At 38.1% G+C, this 23,095-nt stretch overlaps 3 protein-coding genes and 1 long non-coding RNA gene across 7 annotated transcripts; 2 read left to right on the top strand and 2 right to left on the bottom strand.

Annotated features, from left to right (window-relative positions):
* The first annotated feature begins 203 nt into the window (after window positions 1–203).
* Window positions 204–5,079, top strand: LOC112571867 (kelch-like protein 3). Of its 3 annotated transcripts, none has more exons than XM_025251215.1 (8): window positions 204–577; window positions 986–1,085; window positions 1,502–1,667; window positions 2,177–2,303; window positions 2,944–3,121; window positions 3,429–3,545; window positions 4,049–4,211; window positions 4,979–5,079. In XM_025251215.1, the coding sequence occupies exons 4-7, from the start codon at window positions 2,211–2,213 to the stop codon at window positions 4,168–4,170; spliced, it is 510 nt and encodes a 169-aa protein (XP_025107000.1). In that variant the 5' UTR covers window positions 204–577; window positions 986–1,085; window positions 1,502–1,667; window positions 2,177–2,210; the 3' UTR covers window positions 4,171–4,211; window positions 4,979–5,079. The 3 variants fall into 3 exon arrangements, with proteins under 3 accessions (XP_025107000.1, XP_025106999.1, XP_025106998.1); XM_025251214.1 differs by having other exon boundaries at window positions 1,502–1,672; XM_025251213.1 differs by lacking the exon at window positions 1,502–1,667 and having other exon boundaries at window positions 206–577.
* On the top strand, window positions 5,068–10,800 carry LOC112571864 (influenza virus NS1A-binding protein homolog). Its single transcript, XM_025251209.1, has 5 exons — window positions 5,068–5,153; window positions 5,953–6,055; window positions 6,278–6,897; window positions 9,156–9,317; window positions 10,348–10,800. The coding sequence occupies exons 2-5, from the start codon at window positions 5,985–5,987 to the stop codon at window positions 10,485–10,487; spliced, it is 993 nt and encodes a 330-aa protein (XP_025106994.1). The 5' UTR covers window positions 5,068–5,153; window positions 5,953–5,984; the 3' UTR covers window positions 10,488–10,800.
* Window positions 10,801–12,876: 2,076 nt separating this feature from the next.
* Window positions 12,877–14,993, bottom strand: LOC112571868 (DNA fragmentation factor subunit alpha-like). Its single transcript, XM_025251216.1, has 3 exons — window positions 14,923–14,993; window positions 14,410–14,540; window positions 12,877–13,430 (listed from the first exon to the last, which is right to left on the bottom strand). Exons 1-3 carry the CDS (start codon window positions 14,930–14,932, stop codon window positions 13,200–13,202), a joined length of 372 nt encoding a protein of 123 aa, XP_025107001.1. The 5' UTR covers window positions 14,933–14,993; the 3' UTR covers window positions 12,877–13,199.
* A 2,092-nt stretch (window positions 14,994–17,085) lies between these two features.
* LOC112571870 lies at window positions 17,086–19,455 on the bottom strand. 2 transcript variants are annotated; one of them, XR_003100900.1, is made up of 5 exons: window positions 19,091–19,455; window positions 18,823–18,883; window positions 18,310–18,400; window positions 17,442–17,579; window positions 17,086–17,240 (listed from the first exon to the last, which is right to left on the bottom strand). It is a non-coding gene; the product is annotated as an uncharacterized LOC112571870 (long non-coding RNA). The 2 variants fall into 2 exon arrangements; XR_003100899.1 differs by lacking the exon at window positions 19,091–19,455 and having other exon boundaries at window positions 18,823–19,083.
* Window positions 19,456–23,095: the final 3,640 nt, after the last annotated feature.

The raw sequence follows: 23,095 nt of genomic DNA, 5'->3' as shown, positions 1-23,095 counted from the left end.
GCAGGCCGCAAGCTGAAGCCAAGCAGGCTTACGAAGCCGCTTTGGGGATAGCTTGCAGTGGTGGTCACACGGCAAGCAGGAAAAGCAGGGTTGCTTCGGAAAAGTTTCGCGCTTTTTGCTTCTCGTGTGCCCGCCGCTTAAAGAGCATGGAGGGAGTGAGTTTGCGCTTATTATTATGTCTCGGGAATTCCCGTAGTACGTCGTTAGGTCAAAAACTCCCGGCATGCAGCGTCAAAAGGGCCTAGGTCGTAATGCGAGAGATTGAGGATAAAGACGTTTTGATAGACGGTTGCATTCTTGGGACAGAGCCGACAGCTGTCTCTATAGCAAAAATATACCAGCTTTGTACCAAGGTGAATATGGAGGGAGACATTATGTGTGCAGTGAGCGACATTTGAACTCATAATCCTTGGTGTAGGTATCGTCTGCTCACCGCTCCGTCACCAGCCAACCGACTGTTTGGGAGACAACATTTGGTGTGACCATGAATCTGTATCTGGACGCGATCGCAGATAATAAACAACAGTACTAGTTAATCATCTGTGAAGACTAAATTTGTTCCGTCTTTAAAAGAAAGGTAATTCTTAATTTTATTTTCGATTTTATTAGAAGCCTTACTTTTTATTAATTTTGAAAATATCACACTTTCATTACGTTTCACACAAATAAGTGTATTATTTGGTTATTACCACTATATATTTAGCGCAGTACGTGACTCATTATGTCAGTTAATTATTTATATTTTATATTCTAGGGATATGTACATTACAATCTTTGTAGATTTGAGCGGATCTATGACAAATATGTTAGTCATTTGGGAAATCTCCAATCACTTCTGACAGCACAATTACTAGTGATGCTATTAGTAGAAAAGTACTTTGTGAACCTTTCAAAAGACTTAAGCCAGTTATATGAGTCATAAATGTCACGAGAAGCTATATAGTGTAATACCAAAATTCCTTCATCATTGCATGTGTTCTGGAAGGTTGTGGGATGATCCAGAATGGCCTATTATGAAAAAATAAAAGTGGGACTACCTTACACAATTTTTGAGTTGGATGACCGAAAGATATGCAGCAAACCAGGTAAGACTTTTATTAAAAGCCTTCAAATCTTGAATTAAACTAAGCAAGGAACTGTAAAAACTAATTTTTATTTGTGTTAACTCTACCGCATATGAGAAATAAATATAACAGATTAAATTTGTAGTACAATTTTAAAGTTTAAGGAAAATAAGCTAAATGAGCTGGATAACATCCAGCTTTTTTTAAATCTGTAAATCTGGTCACAAATGTCAGGAATCTATTTTAATGGCTTTAAGGGTCATTCAAGATGAACGTTATTTCTGAAAATTTACAGTGGGTACATACACCACAAATAAATAAGTTGAGATCACATTACACACTCATTCATTTTGTATATACCGATAGTAAAGATATAAGTATTACACCTTATTCTGTCTTACTGTAGCTTTTTTATTTGGGGGGAGGGTGGCAAATAGCCTGCTGTTTAGAGCAGTGGTGTCTGAACACAAAGGCGTGCACAAAGGCGTGCAGGCTAGACAATGAGGAGTGGGAGGGTAAGGCAATGAGGGAGAGGAGGTGGGCACACCCTCACAAAAGCTGACCATGAGATGAAGTGAGATCTCTAACACCTCTGTGACAACTGTAAGGTCATTTTTTTTGGTCATCATTTTCATTCTTATTTTTGTATTGTAGAAAGCTTAATTTTGGAATATAAGACACCCTAGTAAAAATATGGAAAAAATTGTTTCCATGTTTGTTTCAATGTTTGCATATTTAGGGGATAGTGTTGATGAGTGTATCTACTTTCTTTCAGGCTTTACATAGCAAATTACAGTTTCAACCATTAGAAGGATGTCTGTACGTTATTATAGAAGTAGATTTCTTTAGTGAAATGTAGCAGAGTGTAATGGTATTGAAGTTGTTATATGCCACTGATTTGTGATCAGAAAAGCTAATTATCACTAATATTTACTTTTATATTTTATTTTAAAGTCACTAAATTAAGAATTTTTCACTTTAATGTTAAATCCATATTACTAAGGGAATTTAGTCATCACTCCCCATTAAATAATGTAAAAAATTTTGTTCTGTAAATGTGTCTTTTTTTCTTGTTTGTGTACCATTAAAAGCTCTATTTATTTGTGTTGCAGGAATAAACTTGTTACAAAAGAAGAAGAGGGTGGCATGCACATCATTAACAAAAATGCTGGTAATAATGTGCTAGCTAATCTTCAAGATTTTCGGACAAAGGGAATTTTGTATGATGTTGTTTTGAAGGTAAACGATAATTTTAATTCTGTAACCATACTGTTTGAACTGGTTAATAGGTGTTTAAGTCTGCAGTATAAATTATTGTTATTACTGATCATTATGTTTAACTGTTTGGAGTGATTTGATGAATTACAAGATATGGTAGGGTCAAAAGACTGGGATCTTATTGTAAACTGGAATCGTTAAGAACCATTATAAGGAGTAGAAAACAAGATTATCAAACAGTGTGAAAGCTAACATAGAAAAGAGACTTAAAAATGGGATGAGTAAGATATTTACAGAACTGTAAAACTCTATTGTTTAGGCAATACCTTAATTATAGCAAATAATTCGTTTTAAGTTCTTTAGATACTTTAGTTTAAAACCTTTCCAAAACAGGTATACACATAGATTGGTACATTATCGGGTGGTCTTAAGTTTTCAAGACTACAGCCAACATAAAAGCTTTGATCATATATTGGTACATTTCTAAGATAACATTACACCATGACTAAGATCTTTCTGTGCACAGGACTTAATTTCAGTGTCTAATAGCTAGCATTTCACAACAGTGTGTGCACTGTAATGGGAGTTACATTTTTTTTCTTTTTACTAAAAGTGCTGTTAGTTCATGTTTAGTCTTCATTTCTCATGCTATGTGTTTCAGATAGAAGATCAAATGATCTTTGCCCATCGAAGCATCCTTGCCATAAGCAGTGAATACTTTAGGGCTATGTTTGTGGACCACTTTAAGGAGCACCATACTTTGGAGGTGACGCTTGAATCAGTTTCAGCAGAAAGTGCAGCAAGTCTGGTGGATTATATGTATACTGGGCAGTTGAATGGTAAATGACATTTTTTAATAGTAATATTTGAAAACTTGAACTTCAGCACTAAGATGATTAGCAGGTGATACAGTATTCGTGATATGTTTCTGAGTAGCATAAATGGCAATTGAAAGTGATATGAACTTATGGAATTTTTTTCTTTGTTTAATGCTTTAAAATTCCCTTCACAGTAGTTAATCTTCATCTCATTGAACATTAGGATTTATATAGGATTAAAGTAAGATTTTTTGGTAAATGTAAGCATTATTCGGAGGATTCTCTTTGAGTAGGTTACCAATACAGGGGACATTGTTTTCATGTCTAGTGACTAAGGAAGGTGTACAATACCTGATAGTTGTAGCAGACCAGTGGCAAATGACAGATGTGAAGGATCTGTGTGCTAAGTTTATGGAACAGCAGCTTGAACCTGCCAACTGTTTAGGTAAAGACACAAATTTTCCTGAAATTTTCTTCTTTTATAAGTACAGCTATGCTTCGTAATAAAGAATTGCTTTTATGAAAACTAATTCTTGAGCTAAATTTAAAGGTTAAGCCTTCAACGTCTGGCAAAAAAAAAAAAGAAAAAAAGAATTTGATTCAGTGAAGTGAGATGAAGGTACTTGTCAGGCCAGATGTAAGCAACTAGTGAAGAACGACCACATGGTTAGAAGAATGATGACGAGTTTCTTTTTGTCTGCAGTTATTAAGCATCTCTAATGAGTTAGTGGATTTTCAAACGATGCATTGTATTGTGTGAATGGTTTTGTTTTAGGTATATTATGTGGTTAGAGAATACTTGTGACTGCATAGCGCACATTTGGTGCATCAGAATTTATGGACAATTAAAGTGCAAATGGATGGTGTGGAACCTAATTTCATTCTGAGGAACAGACACTAATAATCAAGCTTTGTATCCTGCTCATGCTTTAGTGTCTCCTGTGACAGGTGTCTGGGAATTTGCAGAGAGGTATCATTGTGACATGTTACAAATACAGAGTGAACAGCTTCTGAAACAACGATTTCCAGCAATTGTGTTGACTCCAGAGTTTTCTTACTTTATCTTTTGAACGGCTATTAAAGATTCTGAAATTCAGGGACATCACACTCGGTGAGTTTTTAATATTTGCATTAAGTGTATTCAGTTGACCCAGTTTGTTACTATTTAATGGACATGGTATTGAGATGATTTTGCTTTTCCCCCAACATGTCTTTTAAAATAGTAGAAATATGCAAAAATAAATACAAATAGTTTCAGTATAATTTTTTTTCTGTTTTTAAAATTGGTAAAAGAGGGCAGATCATAGGACGTAAAAAGCTTCTTCAAGTGTGGTTAACCACTTGTCACTACTGCGGTAAGAGGCTTTAGACTCAGATCTCATCTCAGGACACGTTATTTGACACCTGTTCACTGGGCTGGCTTCTCCTAGTATGCCAGTTTGCTCTCCACGTTTTCTCCCTTCATAGCACAAAAATCATCATGGGATGAAAGCACTTTTCCACCAACCCAAACAACCAATTTAGAACTAATAACTGTGTATCAAGTGTAAATTAAACTTGGCTGTGGCATTGAATCGAGAATCAAATGAAAATAGAGAACACTATTGGTCAATGGTCATCTCTGCTTTTGTACTAGGAGGGGAGAGCATTCGTGCTGCTGTGATATAGTCAAAGGAAAGAATTGTAATGGGGAAGGGCTTCTAAATGGTCCGAGACCTATACAATCCCTTCATATAACAGTTGGTTTGTAGAATACCCTGTGCAGTAATGTCATTTGCTGGCATGTTTTGTCCATACATGCTAAATCCATAAATATATTTTGCTGCAGGTGCTTTTAAGGCTATTCATGAATTTTATTTTTTGTGTTGGTCACTGCAGGCTACAAAGGTGAAGACGTTGTTTTGGAAGCAGTTATGCGATGGGTGAACCACAGCTATGATAGTCGAATTGATAACCTGACAAAGACTGCTACGTCGGGTAAACTTGGCAAGCACATCGGCAGAATGTCGGAGACAGTTCCTTGAGAGTAATAGTCGCTTGCTGGCAGATCCAGGTTAGTTAACGTTTAAACTTGGGGGAACTCCCTTTGGGAAAACATTTACCTTTAGTATCCAGTAATACATGCCGACAGTTTTTACGCTGGTATATTGTTGTAAGCATTTTGAGACAATTGTTTAATGGTTATACATGTACCATAACCAGGGCAGCGTTACTGCATTAAGAATCAGATGTTGTAGGTTTATATTTGAACTCCAGTGTATCTCTTTGTAAATGTGGCACCTGTTTACAGGGCTGATCGTGGGTGGTTTCCTCCACCTATGTGTGTGTGAGAGAGAGAGAGTGGTTATGATTGAATGATGATGAATGAATTTGTAAGGTGGGTTTGATGCCTACTGATAAGTGTGTGCTCCTAGAAACTTCATGTATGTGAGTGCCTTGGGTTCACCTTTGTTTGTTGGATAAGATGCTATGTAAATAAACTGATTGCATTTTACAACATTGATTACAAGGACAAATATATATGTAAACATGTAGCTTACATGTGAAGTAATCATTTAAAAAATAGATTTATGTGCATCATGAGAATATGCAATGTTATACATAATTATTACTGCTTTTGTTTCATTTGTCATCTCAGGAAAATGTATGGACAATATGCATGCTGTGGTAGTACTTATTTGGCAAAGTCCAAAAGTGGTTAATATTCTTGCAAAAGAAAGTCACAAGGTTGCAAGGCAACTTTGCAATTGATTTAGTGTTTTTTCCTTTTAAATTAAAATTAGTCTGACTACATGTTTGCTTGGGCATAAGTGGTTTTATGAGAGTAAAAGATTTCTTCTGTTTCTTTCCAGTTTTGAAAGAGGTTGTGGAAAGTCAGCTAAAGATGCCTAAGCAGCAGCGTAGTACACAGGCCATGATCGTTGTTATAGGAGGGTTCTTGCAACCCCGGACAGGGTGAGTCTGGTGAATTAATTATCCCCAGAAGGTGGCACATTTTATAATAAAAATATTATGAAGGTAAATACATCATTAAACACTTATTTTTAAGTAATACAAAGGTTGATTTTGCCTGAAATCTGCGATTTTCTTTGTTCTCTGCTGTATATAAAGGGTGGTGTGTGGAGTTGCAACCATGAGGATAAAAATCTAAGCTTAATCTGACCCTTTATATTTCAGGCCCAAGAACCCAAGACTACAAGGTGTAGAGAAGATAGATCCTCGTTCCAATTCCTGGTCTTCTCTAGCAGATTTTCCAATGAAAAGTTCAGGAGCAGTAGCCCTTAACCTTCGTGGTCATTTATTTTGTTTGGCATATGAACCTGTTGAAAATCGCCGTGGTGCCACCCTAGTCACAGAAACAAGAATTTTTGAATTTGACTTGGTGAAAAACCAGTGGCTTGATGCAAGGAGCAACTTTTCAGATCAGGTCTTGACGTGTATAGATGAGTGTTTGCAAGCTTCTGGTGCAGTGACCGTGTGTGAGGAAACAAGTGTGATCTACACTGTGTCTGGTACTGAGGTATGTAGGATACCTTTCACGGAACTTGATGGAAATATCTTTTGTAAGCAAGTGCATTATTTGCCCAAACCTGCTGAATACATGTCGCCATCACATTGTATGCATTCAGCCATTGTGGTAAACCAAAACTTGTATGTGCTTGGTGGTGGTGACAAGGCACAGAGATCTGACACTGTACCTTCTAACATAGTCATCATGTTTGACCCCAGTGAAGGTGTTTGGACCCGCAAGAATGGAATGATTGAACAACGTTTGAAAATGGATGTTGCAACAATAAGTGAGTTTACCTTTCAGTCAAATATCTGATTCTTTGTTAAGATTTTGAGTGCATGGTCACATGCATCTCAGACTATTTTGTAGTCTTTGATTTAGCTGGGGCTCTTCTGAAGGGAGACAGTTGGATAGTTAATTGTAGATAGAGATTCTAAGGCTGGTATTGTAATTTTTACAAAAATAAGACATACCTTCTGGTAAATCACAAATTTGAGTACAGAAGAACTAATGTTTGTTTATGTCACTGAATGTCTCAGAACTGAAGGTTAAAGTCCAAACTTCTACCTTAGGGTTGGAAAAGTAGTATAACTGAAGGGAGGGAGGTGAGGAACACGCAAGGTGGCCATTCTTTGCTTATTCTATCTGGCTTAACAAATATTTTCACCTCTTTTTTTGCATTCAAAAATTCTGGATGAGGAAAGTCTGGCCTTTAGAAATATTTGGACACATTTGCTTAAAAGCCTTAATATGCATGGGTGACTGATTTGCATAGAACATCCCTAGTGTTTCAGGAAATAGGTTAACAATATTGTATTAACATTTGTGTGAAAGAGAGCAGAGTGATTGCATGTGTGAACTGTCAAAAAAATCTGCTTCTTATGCATGAAGACTACAGCTCTGCATATCTCAAAATTTTTATGACCTAAAGAGGAGAACAGTTTTTGTGACAATAGAGAAAGTGCAAAATTTGGAAGCAATCTCCAGCATTTGTTATTCTTTGAGGAACTACTCTTGTACAACAGCTTTGCTAACAGCTCGAGAAGATTAAGGGAAATATTTAGTTCAGTCGCTTAAAGTGAGTCCATTCCTGCACATAGCTCTTTTTTTCTTTTCCTTTCCAGCAAGTAATTTGGAGATTATGACCAGGCATTAAGCACCAAGTGGAAGAGATTCCCTGAGAAATGCTACCTATAGACAATATAATTCAGTTTACAGTGTAGATAATAATGAGGATTCATATAGCTCCTTTCCAAAGATATGCTCAAAGCACTTAACTAAATCGTCAACAACCATGCACTCATATTTGCATATAACAGACACATTCACTTCTACAACATACACTCGTACACAAAGTAAATAACAAACAAATGTTATGCACTATCTTGGACAGGACAGGGTCACAGTTCTGAAACGATGCATCTTAAGTTTAGACTTAAAGGTGGTAAAAGAATCAAAGTGATGAAGGTTGATTGGTAATTCATTCCAAGTTGATGGGACTTGGTAGGAGGCAGATATCTGTCCATAAGTCTTTGCTTAGTGGGACTCGCAGAAGCTTGGTGTCGGAAGATAAGTGAAGAAATTGTGTGGGCATATAGATGGGAGTGAGTTTAGAGAGGTTTAGAGACCAGTCCAAGAAACAGCAGAGTTTGGAGGCTATACAGCCCATGACTGGCAGCCAGTGGAGAGAGTGTATGATAGGTGATAAATGTTTATATCTAGATGGTCGGCAGATGAGATGAGCAGCGTTATTCTGGATCCTTTGAAGTGTGTCAGTAAGATGCCTGGGAATTCCAGCTAAAAGAGAATTACAATATGTAGTCCATCTTTGATAGCACAAAGGCACAAATTAGAGTTTTAGTTGCATCAGTGGTGAGATAGTGATGAATGGTACTGATCCTACAAAGTTCAAGGTAAACAATTCTGCAGACATGAGAAATTTGCCGATGAAAAGTCAAACTCTGATCAAGAATGACACTCAAGCATCTGAATAAACACCATTCACACACAGTCGGCGTTTGGTAAGACAGGATCGAAACCAGGATAAAGCTATGTCATGAATACCAAAAGGCTGCCGAAGTCTGTATAGAAGTATAGAATGATCCACAGTATCAAATGCAGTGACAAGTCTAGCAACGCCAGAAATTATATGTTATTATCATCAGCACCGAGGAATAGATCATATACAATGCATCCGTTCACCTAAAGCATCAGTTCATGACTCCTTTCTATCAAAAGGTCTCAGACAAAAACAGCCCTAAGTAACATTCCCCTTTAACGAGCTATCAAACTGTGATCATAATATGGATAAATAGGGACTTCTTGCTCATTAAAATTAGTCTGCTAATACTCTGACATTTGCAATATCAGCTTGTTTAGGATTAGGGCTAGGTGGCACACACATGGATTGCTACATAACTTATATGCATAATGTGAAGAGTTTTTATGTAGCATAAAAAGAGGTGACTATTTTTGTTCTTTTTTTTAATTTTTATTATCACTTGTTGTTAGCATTTCCAGCTAAAGTTGTTTTGCCTCTTGCAGACGGTCAGATCTATGCCAGTGGTGGGTTCAACATTCATCGGCTAAATACTGTAGAGTGCTATAATCCTCAAACAGACATGTGGCTGAGAGTGCAACACATGAACTGGGGGCGCAGCCACCACAAGATGCTAGCACTCAATGGAAGGCTGTGGGCTATAGGCGGTGAGTGCATGCTTTATTTCAAGAAATATTAGCTAGCTACAAGAAAAGAATCTCAAAAAAGAAGTATTGCTGTTTAGATTATAACTAGTGTTTTTCTGGTTTTATTTCCTCCATTGTTATGGCTCTGATTTTGTTCTTCAGAGAATAAAGCTGTTTCAGTATATGACTTGTTTTCTTTCAGTTGCTTCAGAATTCTTTGGCAGTGGATTCTGTCTTCCTTTATGCAGGAAATGTACTAAGTTGTGCTTTTCCTTTCCTAGCTGTTTTATGAATATTGCTCTCTTGAGCTTCTGTAACAGCCTGTCAAGTGAAGATCACAGTGAGCTTGGGGCTTTTGCATGAATAAGTGCTTTGTCTATCAACAAACCACTTAGAACACACTAGCCATTTCCTGCTCTCCCTAGTCAATCCAGCTATTGATAAAAGCCTGGGCCCTCGGATTAGGAAAAACAGCACGGGAGGGATGGGCACCACCCTCTGAAAACAAACAAGCTCGCATTGAGATAAATGTGGTCTTTGAAAACATCAGTTAACAACAACTAAATAGTTATGGGATTACGTTCACTTTTTTGTCACATGATCTGCTCTCTAGTGATATACTAGTCTCTAAACATATAGAAACATCAAAATTTTGTTGTAAAATTATAACTGTAAGGAGGAAACACTGTACACACTATGGTGTATAAACATCCCTATGAGCTGTTCTTATGCTAATGTGCAGATGTAAAATGAGGGGGTCTTAATGTGCAGTAAAAATTTGTCTGGTTTCTCTGTCTTGGCTGAACATTGTGGAAAGCATATCCCATTTCACAGCATTGAGAAATGTGTATTGATGTTCTGGACCTGCCTTAAAATATTGAGACACTGCAAATCTTCAAGATTTAAAAATATGCTTAAAATTGTTTGAATGGTTCTGGTTTATGACTTGAAATGAATTTTTTTTTAAGTTCTGCATCATTTTACACATCCTCCTCTTGTCTAACTTTTTCTTTTTAACTGATCATTTCATGTGAGGCATGTTTGATTGCAGGAAAATCATACTCTTCTGGAAACCAGGCACCTAGAGATGTGTTAAATTCATGTGAAGTATATGATCCTGATCAGAACAAATGGACAGAGGGGCCCAGCATGAGACACGCTCGCTGTAATTTTGCAGCCACTGTTTTGTAGTCATGTGTCCTTCAGCAAAACTAATAAGAACCAACGATCTCCTATCACTGCTAGTGTAGCATTTTCAAATTGAGATGTGTACATATACATATGATATATAAAGAATAAACTTCCAGCATACTGTGTGTGCATGCAGTAATATTTATGGGTAACTGTTTATGTGTATGTCTTGTACAAGGAACAGGATGCAAAAAAGGGATTGGCTTTAGGGTGGTATTACAGTGTTGTTGAGTCAGAGATGTTCACCTGTTTGGTTTTTTGGTATTTTGTACAAAAAAGCTGCAAAACACAGAAATATAATTTTTGAACTGATTGTACAATTTTGAGGAGTCTTGGCATTTTGTGTGTGTTCAGTTCTGTTTCATTCATCAGGACATTTGCACTGCAGCCATGACACCCAAGTCCAAAGATCTTCTACAAGTCCTGGACATTCCCTATGATGCTAAAACTCAAAAGCAGATTTTTCTTAATACAGACAACAAAACTGAACTGTATCTATGGAAAAGTTAAACCATGTGCAACTCACTTAAAGTATATTAAATAGAGCCGACAAAAAAGGGGGAAATAACACATTTTTTACATGGTGCCATTGATATAGGCTAGTTGAACGACATTCTTTGCCAAGTCCCAAAAAATATGCAGTCATTGAAAAGGGTGCACCAGAGATGGTCACCCCAATGATTTCTCTGCATTTTAATGGAAAAGTCTAACGAATCTTTTGAACTTTTCATACAAAATACATGATTTTGGACATATGGAAGTGTTACTTGGGGAATAAGGATTCTTTCTGTAAAGGATGAACATTTTTGTTCGGGTTAAAAGGGGGTGGGGGAAAGAGCAATGCCATATTTTGCTGAGAATTTATTAGGGAGCTGGAAAAACTTGATTTATTTCATGGTCATGTGTAGTACCCATACACACACAAACAGATCATGCTTCCTCTCAATAGGATTGCATGTGTGTGCAAGTTGCATTCAGTGAATGGATTGGAGCATGAATGGTTTTCAATAACAGAAAATATATAAAGCTTGTCTGTAGTTAATTATCCATTCTGACTCTTGTGTTTGTTTATTCACTTTAAATAGGAAAAAAAAAAAGAAGTCAAAAGGAAAGGCAGGAAATTATTGAATAATAACACAAGGTTCTGCACAAAGTATAGAAGGAAATGAATTAAGTACCTAAATTGTGATTCTTGCATCCATGATAAACATCTACATAGATTCTGACAAGTCATTCAGGTTTTTATTACCAGCACTTTTTTCATGCAACACTGCTGTGCACCAACTTCTAAGCAAGCAAGTCAATGAAAATAATATGTTTACAAAAACAGAAAAACTGGACATAAGTACTGAAAACACTACATCACTGTAGACCAGAAGAACAAGACTGCGACGCAATAATTACAACATACAGAGGTGCACATAGATGTAGTCTATTTACATAAGTTAAATTAATGAAAACTACTAAAACGAGGCATGATACTAACAAAGCTTCCAGTTTGTTCATATTTCGATAACTACTAAAAACAAGGCATGTACAAAGCTTCCAGTTTAGTAACATTCTTGTTTAGGCTTGCCGATACTAACAGCGGAGAACTTCGTAAGAGGCTAAGCGTTGGTCTTGGCAGACAGCAATCACCTGTACACATCCATGATGGAAACTCATTGTTTATTATCACACTCTACATCAGGAACGCAATTCAAAAACAATATAAAAGTGTCATTTACCAAAAATTCAGTAAAGCACACCATTATTATAATTGACACTATTGAGAAGGATGTCAAGAACAGCTGTTACCTCTTACCCTTAGCCCTTTCAGTACAATGAGTCACGAATGTGGCTCTGCTCATATGATCTAAGAAAACCTCTTCTGTTGGTTGACCTAAGTTTGGTTCTATTCTTGTTGCAGTTTGGATTTATTCTGAGCAATTATTTCTTGAAAAAGTATTAGTGACCATTGAGCAACCGCGCTAAGGATGACTTTGCGACACCAGCGACTATGCCAGCAATTTTAAGATATTTGTTCCAGTTTATTTGCTGCTAATTGATGGAGATAGATTTTGTCGATGTTGATGATAAAGGCATGTAGCCCACATGTATGTGTTGATTTTTTTTTTTAATAGTAAATTGTGAATTTTCTTGGATTATTGCTGTCACCAGAGTGAAAGTAGGCAATCTTCATTACTTTTATTTTAGCTCAAGTTTTCTCCCTTCCAAAAATGTAATAGGCTTCTTGATCTAATGTTTACCTCAGAGCAGCAATGATAAAAACATCAACCACTGTCATCTTTAATTATAAGCCATTGTTTTAGTAAGTAGTTATACTTTTATGCCATGCTAATAAGGTTAGTCTAGTTTTTAGTTTATTCCTTGTTGCTCCTTGAGGAGCACAGGACCACAACACCACCTTGCTAAGAAGGTTAATGATGTTTATCAAGCTGAGTGAGCAGCTGTTACTCTTAATGATATTTAAGCTGAAACAAAAGCATTTCTCCCAGTATGTGATAAGTCATGTTTACAACCTAAATTAACAACCAATTTTCTTCCACAAAAATCATGGAATTATACACAGATTTATGCTGGTGCTTGCCACCATGATGTGGTCTGCAGGCAAAAAAAAACCAATAACTTGCTAGCTGATCACACGAGAGAGCTTTCACGTCTCAAAGGCACACAACCTATTCTTCCCTGCCATGAAAGTTTGGCCTTGGTTCATGAATATGACGATATGTCCCTGCTGTGGCAACGCTTTTTGCTACTTTCTGTCTCAACATATGGACTGATGGAGTGAGCTTTGCTGTACAAACGCAGCAAATCAATGGCTTTTCTTGTCTGAACCCGGTCATCAAGATGGCGTTGGCATGCTTCCTGTAAGGACTGTGCATATACCATGGATTCCCCAAGATCTTGGGCCAGTTCTGTGGTATCTGCATCTGCTAGAACCTGCAGTCACATGTAAGTGCATTCACAAAAAACACCAAAGCAGCACTCCAAGTATTCTCACAGCACATCTACTCAGCAGTTGTATGATTACTGATGCTAAATTTGGAATCAAATGCTGTAGGTTTAAAGCTTGCTCAGGCCACCAGGAGAAAATCGCTTTATCCAGCAAAAGTTTATTTTTCAAAATCGAAAGGTGGCGGATAAAAAGGATTAGGCTTTATTGGATAACCACATAAATGTAACTACAATCCTCCCAACTTCCACAACAATTAGGCTAAGGGACTCTTTTTTTCCTTTTTGGGTGGGGAGGGGAACAGAGCCATTGGTGTGCATCTTTCAAATTATCCCACAACAAACTTGACATATCTCTTGTTTCTCTGCATTACTATGAGATCAGCTGAATGTAAACATTTGCCCATTTTTCTTCTTTTCACTGCCTCTCCTAGGATATTCCTAGTTCTGTTTCTATAGGTGCTTTCAGCACACCAGATTTTACATAAATGCAGCCCTTCTCTGCATACACTCAACCTCCCTTCTCTAAGCTGGCACAAGCAAAACACATGGGAAACTGAACATGTTTTACATTATTTAATGTTTGCATTACTATTATTCCTGCCTCCGGAAACTGCAGAGCTTTGACCATTGCAAGGCATGATGAGATTTTCCTATTTTCTTGAACATTTCAAGGTTCAAGCTAGGCCTAGGATTGTTCCACAAAAGAAACATCTCAATAATAATGGTAGTGGAGCTGATGCTACCATCTTGGAAAGCACCAAAACACATCTACAGTGACTACAACTGTTTTTTCCATTCTTATTATGTTTGTGTGGGGGTTTTTTCTTTTCTTTTTAGTATGCGCTTTGATCCTGCATGGTGGGAAAAAAGTGCTACAGAAATTTAACATATTATTATAACGATTTTAGAAATGCAACTTACATTAAAGAAAAAGTAATACTACAGAATAAAGGTAATAAATTACCTGTAAATCCTCATCAGACATGCTAATTATACGTGAAATATTGCCCTTCAGTAGAGCGGCCATTTTGTGACTACTTGGAAGCTTTTTTGTGGTGCCATCAGCTGAATCTGGTTCATCACGAGATACTGGTTCTGCAAGAAGTCAACATTGATAACTAAAATTTCTATTGCTCTGGTCTTTTTGCAATTTGTAGGAACAAGAGTTTATGAATAGATTAAAGGGATTCTAAAGGCAAAATAAAACTGCTTAGAATCGTGTAAAGCGTATGATCCACTTGAATCTCGTCTATTTTTGTGTCTGTTCATATGGAAAAAGTTGAAGGTTTTGTAGCATGTTATGTGTAATAAGAGAAATTACATAGGACTCTTTCGTTTGCTTAGACAAATTCTTGGTCTCCGTCACGTGACCTTATGACATATGATGAAGACTGCTTACCAAGTGAAACAGAGTGTTTTCTATAATTTTTAAAACTGTGCTTTGAAAAAGTTCACTTTAAAACCTAAATAAACTCACGAGACACCATTGATGATGTCAAATCTTCACAATTACCACAGACACTTCCTGTATGTCTCTGACTGACATCACACCTAGACTCGTCTGCTTGACCATCTCGGGAAGCTATTGCTGTTTCTCGGCGGAAGGACACAAGGGTCGATTTCACTGGATTTTTTCAATTTTTATAAACATCGGCAACCGAAATAGTGCTAATAAAGTGAGAAACGAATCATTTATTTCTCCTGTATTGCTCTTGTGCTCTGTAATTGTAAATAAATATATTTTTGAAGTCTGACCGTCGCCAAAGCCTTATCACAAGCCTTGAGTATCCCTTTAAATATTTACAATTTTAGCACACTGCATAGAGAAATGAATAAAAAAAAAGTCTGTTTACTAGATAATAAAGATGCCGACCAGAATCATCCTGGAGAGACTGAAGAATGCCCTAGACAAGAGACTGAGGCAAAAGCAGGCAGGCTTTTGGCAGGATAGATCATCCACAGACCATATCACTACACTGTGAATCATCATTGAACAGTCCCCCCTCTACATGACATTTGTTAATTTTGAGAAGGAATTTGACTCCATAAACAAGGAGACCCCCTGGAGGTTGATGCATTACTACAGATTTCCATCGAAGTTAAACATCCTCCTCCAGCAGCTTTATAAGGACTCGACATGCCGGGTGATCCACAATGGAAAGACGGCTGACCCTTCCACAGTGAGGCGAGATTGCATGCTCTCGCTATCTTCCTGATTGTCATAGACTGGATCATGATAAGAACAATCTCTCTAACAGCAACATAGGCGTTCAGTGGACCTTTGCCATGCAACTTGAGGATCTTGACTTTGCGAATGATATCATCAGGGTTAGCCAAGACATCAAAATTCCAAGTGGGGTTGGACTGGTCACACCTTTAGAAGGCTGGCCAACAGTATAAAGAGACAAACTCAGGACTGTAACCCAAAGGAAGTGCAGGTTGGGAGACCAGACAGACATGGAGGAGATTGGCCTGAGGCAAGCAGAGGCAAATTTGGGATGACTGAAGGACACCCAGAACCGAGTCCACTGGAGTGGTGTGGTTGCAGCTCCAGCTCCACTGGGGGCAAACAGGACTTAGGAGAAGATATGCTACATATAATGGGTTCTGGCATGCTTTGTACATATTTGTTGTTCTTGTGCCCCATGTAGGAAATTTTAAGTAATTTTTCTCAGGCACATGGTCTTGAATGCCTAGATTTTATTTTTCTGCCAGCAAGTACCAAGTTACTGAATAAGACTTGCATAACCAATACGTAGTAGCATCCATGATGGTGTCGCCATGCCAAAGCCTTTTCAGCCTGGCTACTACTGCTGTCCCTATTGTGATGCTGATGTGGATTTCTGCTGACATCATACATGTTGAAATCCTAAAAATGTCTTTTTGTTTGAAAAACTAAAGCTCTCTCCCCTTTCCACTCTTGGCAAGGGACCCTTTGTTTCGTGTTGCACACCAAAGAGAAATAAGAAATAAGCATTCCTAACTGATACAGATGATTGTTTCTCCCTCTTTAAATCCAATCACACTACAATACAGGAGTCAAAATTCTTCTTTGTCACAAGAAATGAAAATTATGGTGCTATGTTTCGTAACTAATGAAACGCTTATAGTATGACAGGCATGACCACTGAATAAAAGATAAGGTCCTTTGAAATAAGCCAAGACTGTTGAGTCTCCTTTTCAAATTCACTTGCTTTTCTCACTATATGACTTTGTTTGATTACTAATCCCTGCAGCTGTAATGTCATGTGATTGTGTCTTTCTGTCTCGTTACCATTCAGAAAAGAATGGAGATTGCTGATGAAAGCGTATAAAAACTTCAGTGAAAGCAATCCACTGAACGTTTATGGTCTCCAGCAATAAACCAGTATAGACAAATGGGAAGCTGAGTATTTTTATCATACATGAAAATATGAACATTTCAAGCTCAGTTTACATTATCAGAAAAAAAAATGGAAACTTAATTTCAACAAATGTATCTCTATGTAAATATTTGTTGAAAATCATAAATGTATCTCCATGCAATTATTGGCTGATGACCATATAAATATTTGTTGAGGACCATGTAATATTTGTCAAAGATCATAAATGTATCTCCATGTAAATATTTGTTGAAGACTATAAATGAAGCAAGTTTACGGGAACTCTCATGTCTCCACTTGTCGTCGTTTGTAAGAAATAACAGAGTCGCATCACTGGGAAGAAAACTGAAGTAGTCTTCTTCATCAACTTCTGTGCCATCTGCTTCTAGAACCACTCACACATTGTCTTCCTTCAAAGCAAGCTTCTTGCATCCTGTTTGAAGACATGTTGGCAACACTTCATGACACATTTCCATTTTAAAGAAAAAATGTCCAACTATCACAATCAACTATATCATTTAAAAAAAATCTTTTCTAAACCTTTTTCACTATGATATGCACATTTCCTAAAACTTATTACTGTTATAAGTATTCCTTGTTTATAGTTTAGGCTCATACTGATAATGTACATTACCCAGCCTGTTAGCCTGTATCTTCTTTTCTCCTTTCTCACAATCACCCCAAAGAAGCATAGGGTTCTGATGTTCCAGATCCCTATCCAGGTTTTTGGCTTGGCCGTGAGAAAACTGGATTTTTTCATGAATTTCATCCTCTGAAAGTATATATATATATAAATGTAATGAAATCATTCAATGCTACGATAACCTGTAATAATGCTAGTGTAGTGAATCCCATAACATACCCTACAGAAGGATGACTCTTGTGCGTTAGTGCTATATTTTCTTACCAAGATGTTCTTAACACATGGTACTTAGATTCTGTCACTGATTTCAATAATTTACCTTACCCTGCATGGTAGTGTTTATTATGCAGTGTCTACATTTCTACCTCTAGTATTTCTGTACCACCAACCTGTTCTATTTGCTGCATCTCATGGGACTTTTTTCCACATGGTGTCCACATGGTGTTCACATCTCTTACATTAATTGTTACCAGCTTGTATAATTTGTTTTGCTTGTGTATATTGCCTGGTAGTACATATCTATAGAATTTGTGTCACCATATTATATAATTTGCTTTGCCCAATATACATGTATTGCTGTGGTGTACTGTGTACATGTCTCTTGCATTTGTCTGTCATGTATCATTTTCTTTATCCAATGTGTATCTATTACACAGTGTGTACACCATTCCTGCATTTCTGTGTCACCATAATTTGCTGATCATGTGAATAGACTGATACTCCTTTTTCAACATCCGCCAGTAGTGTCTAGGTGTAAATGCTATTATGAAGTGACTTATGATGTTATGAATGTATGTATAATTATATATATATATGTCAGAATATAATATATATGTCAGAATCCATATTTGCTACTCACAGTAAACTTGATTAAAGAAAGTTCTGTCATTTGATGTCAAGCACTTATCATTTGCCAAGGACTGGCAAACATCACTGATTTGTAAATTTGTCTGGAATGAGATAAACAGGTTGAATATTTTAGTGATTTGTTCAAGAATTACTTTCTGATCAAGCATATTACCAATCAATCAAATGCCTTAATTGAAATATTATCTTTTATTCAATTTATTTCTTTTGTTGAATATATATATATAATTTTACCATTTAAAAATTATATTTCCGCATGCTTAAACTCATAAACTCACTTTCAATTTGTGATCATTGATGTTCAAAATAAACGTAAATAAACGTGTCATCTAAAATTATTTGTTAAACATGACTGACTGCAGGACTGGAGTACAATGTCTATGTGATTAAAAGTTAATCCTGGGCTGTGTCATGCAATGATAAAATATTGCACGCATTATTAACTCAAAAATACGATATCACGAACTATTATCCCATACATGTACACGGTTTTGGTCATATTTACCTTGACTGTCACTGGTAACAGTACTACCACTTTCTTGCATATGTAGCAAGCAATCACCATCCTGAAAGCACAACGAAATACCGGATTTTACATAAAAGAGAGAGACCGAGGTGAAGCATATATGCGAACACTTCATGATTCTAGATCTAGAAGTTTAAATGCGATTCATATTATTTATTATTTCATACGCAAGATTTCAGACTAGTGAAGCAAATACTTTTGTGTTCTTAATAGATACAAGATTGGTGCACACAAGCAATACAGTTACCGTAATATTGTTGATATCAAACGTCTCATTAAATTCCATTTTCGCGCTGCTCTTCCGGAAGTACGTCCAACCTCAACGGTATTCAACGGTTATGAATGAGACATGAATAGTTTTGTGCATGCAATTGTGTATGAATTTTAATTTTAATCGAGCTGCACCACGTTTTCACGTGACGTCATCAGTCTTTTGCGCGCTGCTTCAGCGGCCATTTTGTTTACCCTACTAAAGCAGCGGTTACAGAAGCTTGCTAGCAACTGATCGGTTATCATGGTCGTCTGCGGTATAAAAGGATGCGGAAACAAGCCCTGCAGTAAACCAAATGTTCCTCTAGATGTATCTTTTCATAAGATACCCAAAATTATTTTGAACCAAAGTGACGAAACAAGAATACTTACAGAAGAACGACGGACCGAAAGGATATTACAACAGAAGAGAAGTGGAACAAAATACTTATCTGTTCGAAACACTTTGTTGGCGGTAAGAAACCAGACTTTTTCCAAATTGCTAAAGTATTTAACGTTGTTCTGCATGTTGTACACATTGCGATAAATATTTTCTTCAGTGTAGGTTGGTGACCGTTCACGTGATTTGAGTGAACATTAAAACAAGACTTTCATTATGCATGACCACGACTAATAAACTATAGCTATAGAGAGAGAGGATAAAAAATGTTATTTCTATTTCATTATTTTTCTTTTTAGACGTGTATTTGGTTTATTTTGTTTTAGTGCTGATTTTTTTTTTTTTTGTAGCCAATGTCACTGTTGTGTTATTGGTTTGTGGGTATTAGAGGTGGCACTCATTAAACTGTCCAGTTAGAAAACACACAAGAGACGGCTTCATGTCGGCTCCCGCCCAAGTATATTTTAAATCTCTTAACCGGAACTAAACCTTTTACGGATTGTTCATTTTGGGAATAAGGCCAACACTTGCCTTATGTCACATCTCCCTTTCTTTACTTCAAATGGACATTAACGTTTCAATATAACTTAATTAACATTAATTTTAATATTCTTGAATTTCCTATTCAAGTCTATGTGCGTTTGATTCGAGTCAATCATTTACAAGTCAAGTCTCTGTGGGATCTTGATGGTGCGACCACTCTTGGTAGTCTTGACAGGCTGGTCTGGAGGAGCGATGACTTTGGACGCTGGCGCCTTCCTGGCTGCGGCTCCTGGACATGGCTCTGGATTGTCAACAGGAACGTCTGGATCGTCTGAGTGTGTACCAGACAAGGGGTCGGGATCCTCTTCGGACTTTGGGTTTGTTGGAATAAGGGACGACAGAGTCTTTGGGATAGGTCTGGGATTCTCGGGATTGGAATCTCTGGGAATCAAGAGACGGCGGTTGCGTCGTTGGCGACCGTAGGGAGTCTCTACCTCATATGACCTGTTGGGCAGAGACTTGATGATTGTCCCTGGTGTCTGGGTTGGCTTCACCCAAACTGGCTGACCTGGTTCCAACTCAGCGGCTGGTCTGGCACGGTGTGCTCTGTCGAAGTTCTGTTTATATTTCATCTTCTGCATCTCGTCTTTCTTATGAAAGTCCTTCCTTTCTTTTTCCTTTTTCTCGGAAAACTGAGATGGTATGATGGGGACCATGGTGCGTAGTCTTCTCCCGAACAACAGTTCTGCTGGACTGAGACCTTGCTGAAGTGGCGTAGCGCGATATGTGAGAATCGCTAAATAAGGATCATCTGCCTTCTTCAGGATTGATTTCACAGTTTGAACGGCGCGTTCGGCTTCGCCATTCGCTTGTGGATAGTACGGGCTGCTTGTTGTGTGAGTGAACTCGTACTGTTGAGCGAACGTTTGGAACTGCTTGCTGGAGAACTGCGGGCCGTTGTCTGAGATGACGATTTGTGGAATTCCATGGCGGGAAAATATGCTCTTAACATGGTTGATGATTGTTTCCGCCGAAGTATTCTTCAAGTGTGCCAACTCAATATAACGTGAATAATAGTCCACCACCAGTAAGTACTGTTCTTTTTTCAGTTCAAAGATGTCCATGCCAACTTTCTGCCAAGGAAATGCTGGTGTGACAGAGGGAATGAGTGGCTCAGGGGGAATTGGCCTCTCTTTGATGCAAATTGTGCACCTCTGTACCATGGACTCTATCTGCTGAGAAAGCTTTGGCCACCAAACGCTCTCTCTGGCCAAGGCACGACATTTTACGATGCCTTGATGTCCAATGTGAAGTCTGTGGAGAATGTCTGTTCTCAGTACTTCAGGGATGATCAGTCTTGATCTGTAAAGAAGAAGTCCATCATGTTCTGTGACTTCTGAACGTACTGTCCAAAATGCTTTCAGTTCTTCATGTTCTGGACTAGAACGTGGCCATCCATTGTGGAGATAATACAGCACTGTCTTACAAACAGTATCTCTTGCAGTCTCATTCTTGATTTCTTCGATGCGTTTCTCACTGGCTGGCAAGCTCTGAATCACTTGCTTGATGAAGATCTCTTCTTCTTCACTTCTCTCATCTTTCTGAGTGTTTCTTACTGGGGCTCGTGAGAGTGTGTCAGCAGTCACGAGATTCTTGCCTTTTGTGTAGACAATGTTGTACTTGAACCTCATCAGGCGCATCCGGAATCTCTGAATTCTCGGAGGTAGATCTTCAAGGTTCTTTGTTTTCAGTAGAGCCAATAGTGGCTTGTGGTCAGTTTCGATTGTCAGATCACGAAGTCCTGTGATGTAGTCACAGAACTTTTCACACGCCCAAGTCACTGCGAGTGCTTCACGCTCAACTTGCGCGTACCTGCGCTCAGTTTCCGTCATACTTCTTGATGCGTAGAAAACTGGCTTGAGGTGACCATCTGACTGTTTCTGAAGTAATACTGCACCGAGACCGAAAGATGAAGCATCTGTTGAGACGACGGTCGTTTTGTCAGTACCATAGTGTGCCAACACTGGAGCTTCAGTCAGCTGTTTCTTAATCTTCTCAAACGAGGTTTCTTGAGCAGTGTCCCAACACCACTCTATGTTTTTCTTGAGCAGGTCACGTAGCGGTTTGCTGTCGTTTGCGAGGTTAGGGCCTGCAAACTTCGCAACGTGGTTAACCATTCCTAACAATCTTCTGAGATCAGAAATGTTCTCTGGCTTGGGAAAATTCTTCACAGCAGACAATTTCTCTGGGTCGATGGCGATCCCGTCTTTCGAGATGATGTGCCCGAGAAAGGATATCTTCTCTTTGGCAAACTGGCACTTCTCGTCGTTCAGGGTAATGCCCGCTTCTTGAAGCGTCGACATCACTCTCTTCAAGTAACGATCATGTTCTTGCTTGTTCTTACCGAAAATGAGCAGATCGTCAATGTCACAAATCACATTTTCATGGTTCGCCAGAAGTTGAGACATTCGTCGTTGAAATACTTCTGGCCCTGAACTTATCCCGAAGGGTAAGCGTGTATAACAGTACCTTCCAAAAGGTGTGATGAAGGTTGTTAACTCCTGACTTCCTTCATCCAGTGGAAGTTGATGGAAACCCTTTTTGCAATCAAGTTTTGTGAATATTTTTGCTCCTGACAGCTGGGCTAACAGTTCATCTGTTGACGGCAACGGGTAGTTCTCTCTGCGAACTGCTTCATTTAGTTTGCTCAGATCGACGCAGATTCTGACTCTCTCGTCACTCTTGGGCACCACTACTATTGGGGCGCACCAATCACTGGGCTTGGTGACTGTGCGAATCACTCCCTGTTCTTCAAGTTGATCCAATTCTGCCTTGACTTTCTGTTTCAAGGGCAAAGGTAAGCGTCTTGGAGCTGCTACTGCATATGGAACAACTTGTTCTTTCAAACGAATCTTATAAGGATCTTGTAGACTTCCTAGTCCTCTGAAAAGTTTTGGGAATTCTTCCTTGTACTGCTTTTCGTGGTCCTCTATAACTGTGTTGATTCTCTCAATCAACTTCAACGCTGTAATGGCTGGTCGACCTAGCAATGGTTCTTCAAGTGTTTTTACGACATACACATCTTGCAGTGTAGAGACATTCTTGTATGTCAGTTTTGCC

Source organism: Pomacea canaliculata, linkage group LG9 (genome assembly GCF_003073045.1).
Source record: "Pomacea canaliculata isolate SZHN2017 linkage group LG9, ASM307304v1, whole genome shotgun sequence".
Lineage (NCBI taxonomy): Eukaryota > Metazoa > Mollusca > Gastropoda > Architaenioglossa > Ampullariidae > Pomacea > Pomacea canaliculata.
Note: the sequence above shows the minus strand (reverse complement) of the source record. Positions and strands in the feature narration are given on the sequence as shown.

Bases quoted from the DNA above. Each gene is read 5' to 3' on its own strand.
- LOC112571868 (XM_025251216.1), bottom strand. The intron at 13,431-14,409 runs GTAATTTATTAC...ATGTGACTGCAG, and splicing joins TGTCTGATGAGGATTTACAG to GTTCTAGCAGATGCAGATAC.
- LOC112571864 (XM_025251209.1), top strand. From the start codon at position 5,985: ATGCCTAAGCAGCAGCGTAGTACACAGGCCATGATCGTTGTTATAGGA. The intron at 6,056-6,277 runs GTGAGTCTGGTG...TTTATATTTCAG, and splicing joins TTCTTGCAACCCCGGACAGG to GCCCAAGAACCCAAGACTAC. The intron at 9,318-10,347 runs GTGAGTGCATGC...GTTTGATTGCAG, and splicing joins AAGGCTGTGGGCTATAGGCG to GAAAATCATACTCTTCTGGA.
- LOC112571867 (XM_025251213.1), top strand. The intron at 2,304-2,943 runs GTAAACGATAAT...TATGTGTTTCAG, and splicing joins TGTATGATGTTGTTTTGAAG to ATAGAAGATCAAATGATCTT. The intron at 3,122-3,428 runs GTAAATGACATT...TTTCATGTCTAG, and splicing joins GTATACTGGGCAGTTGAATG to TGACTAAGGAAGGTGTACAA.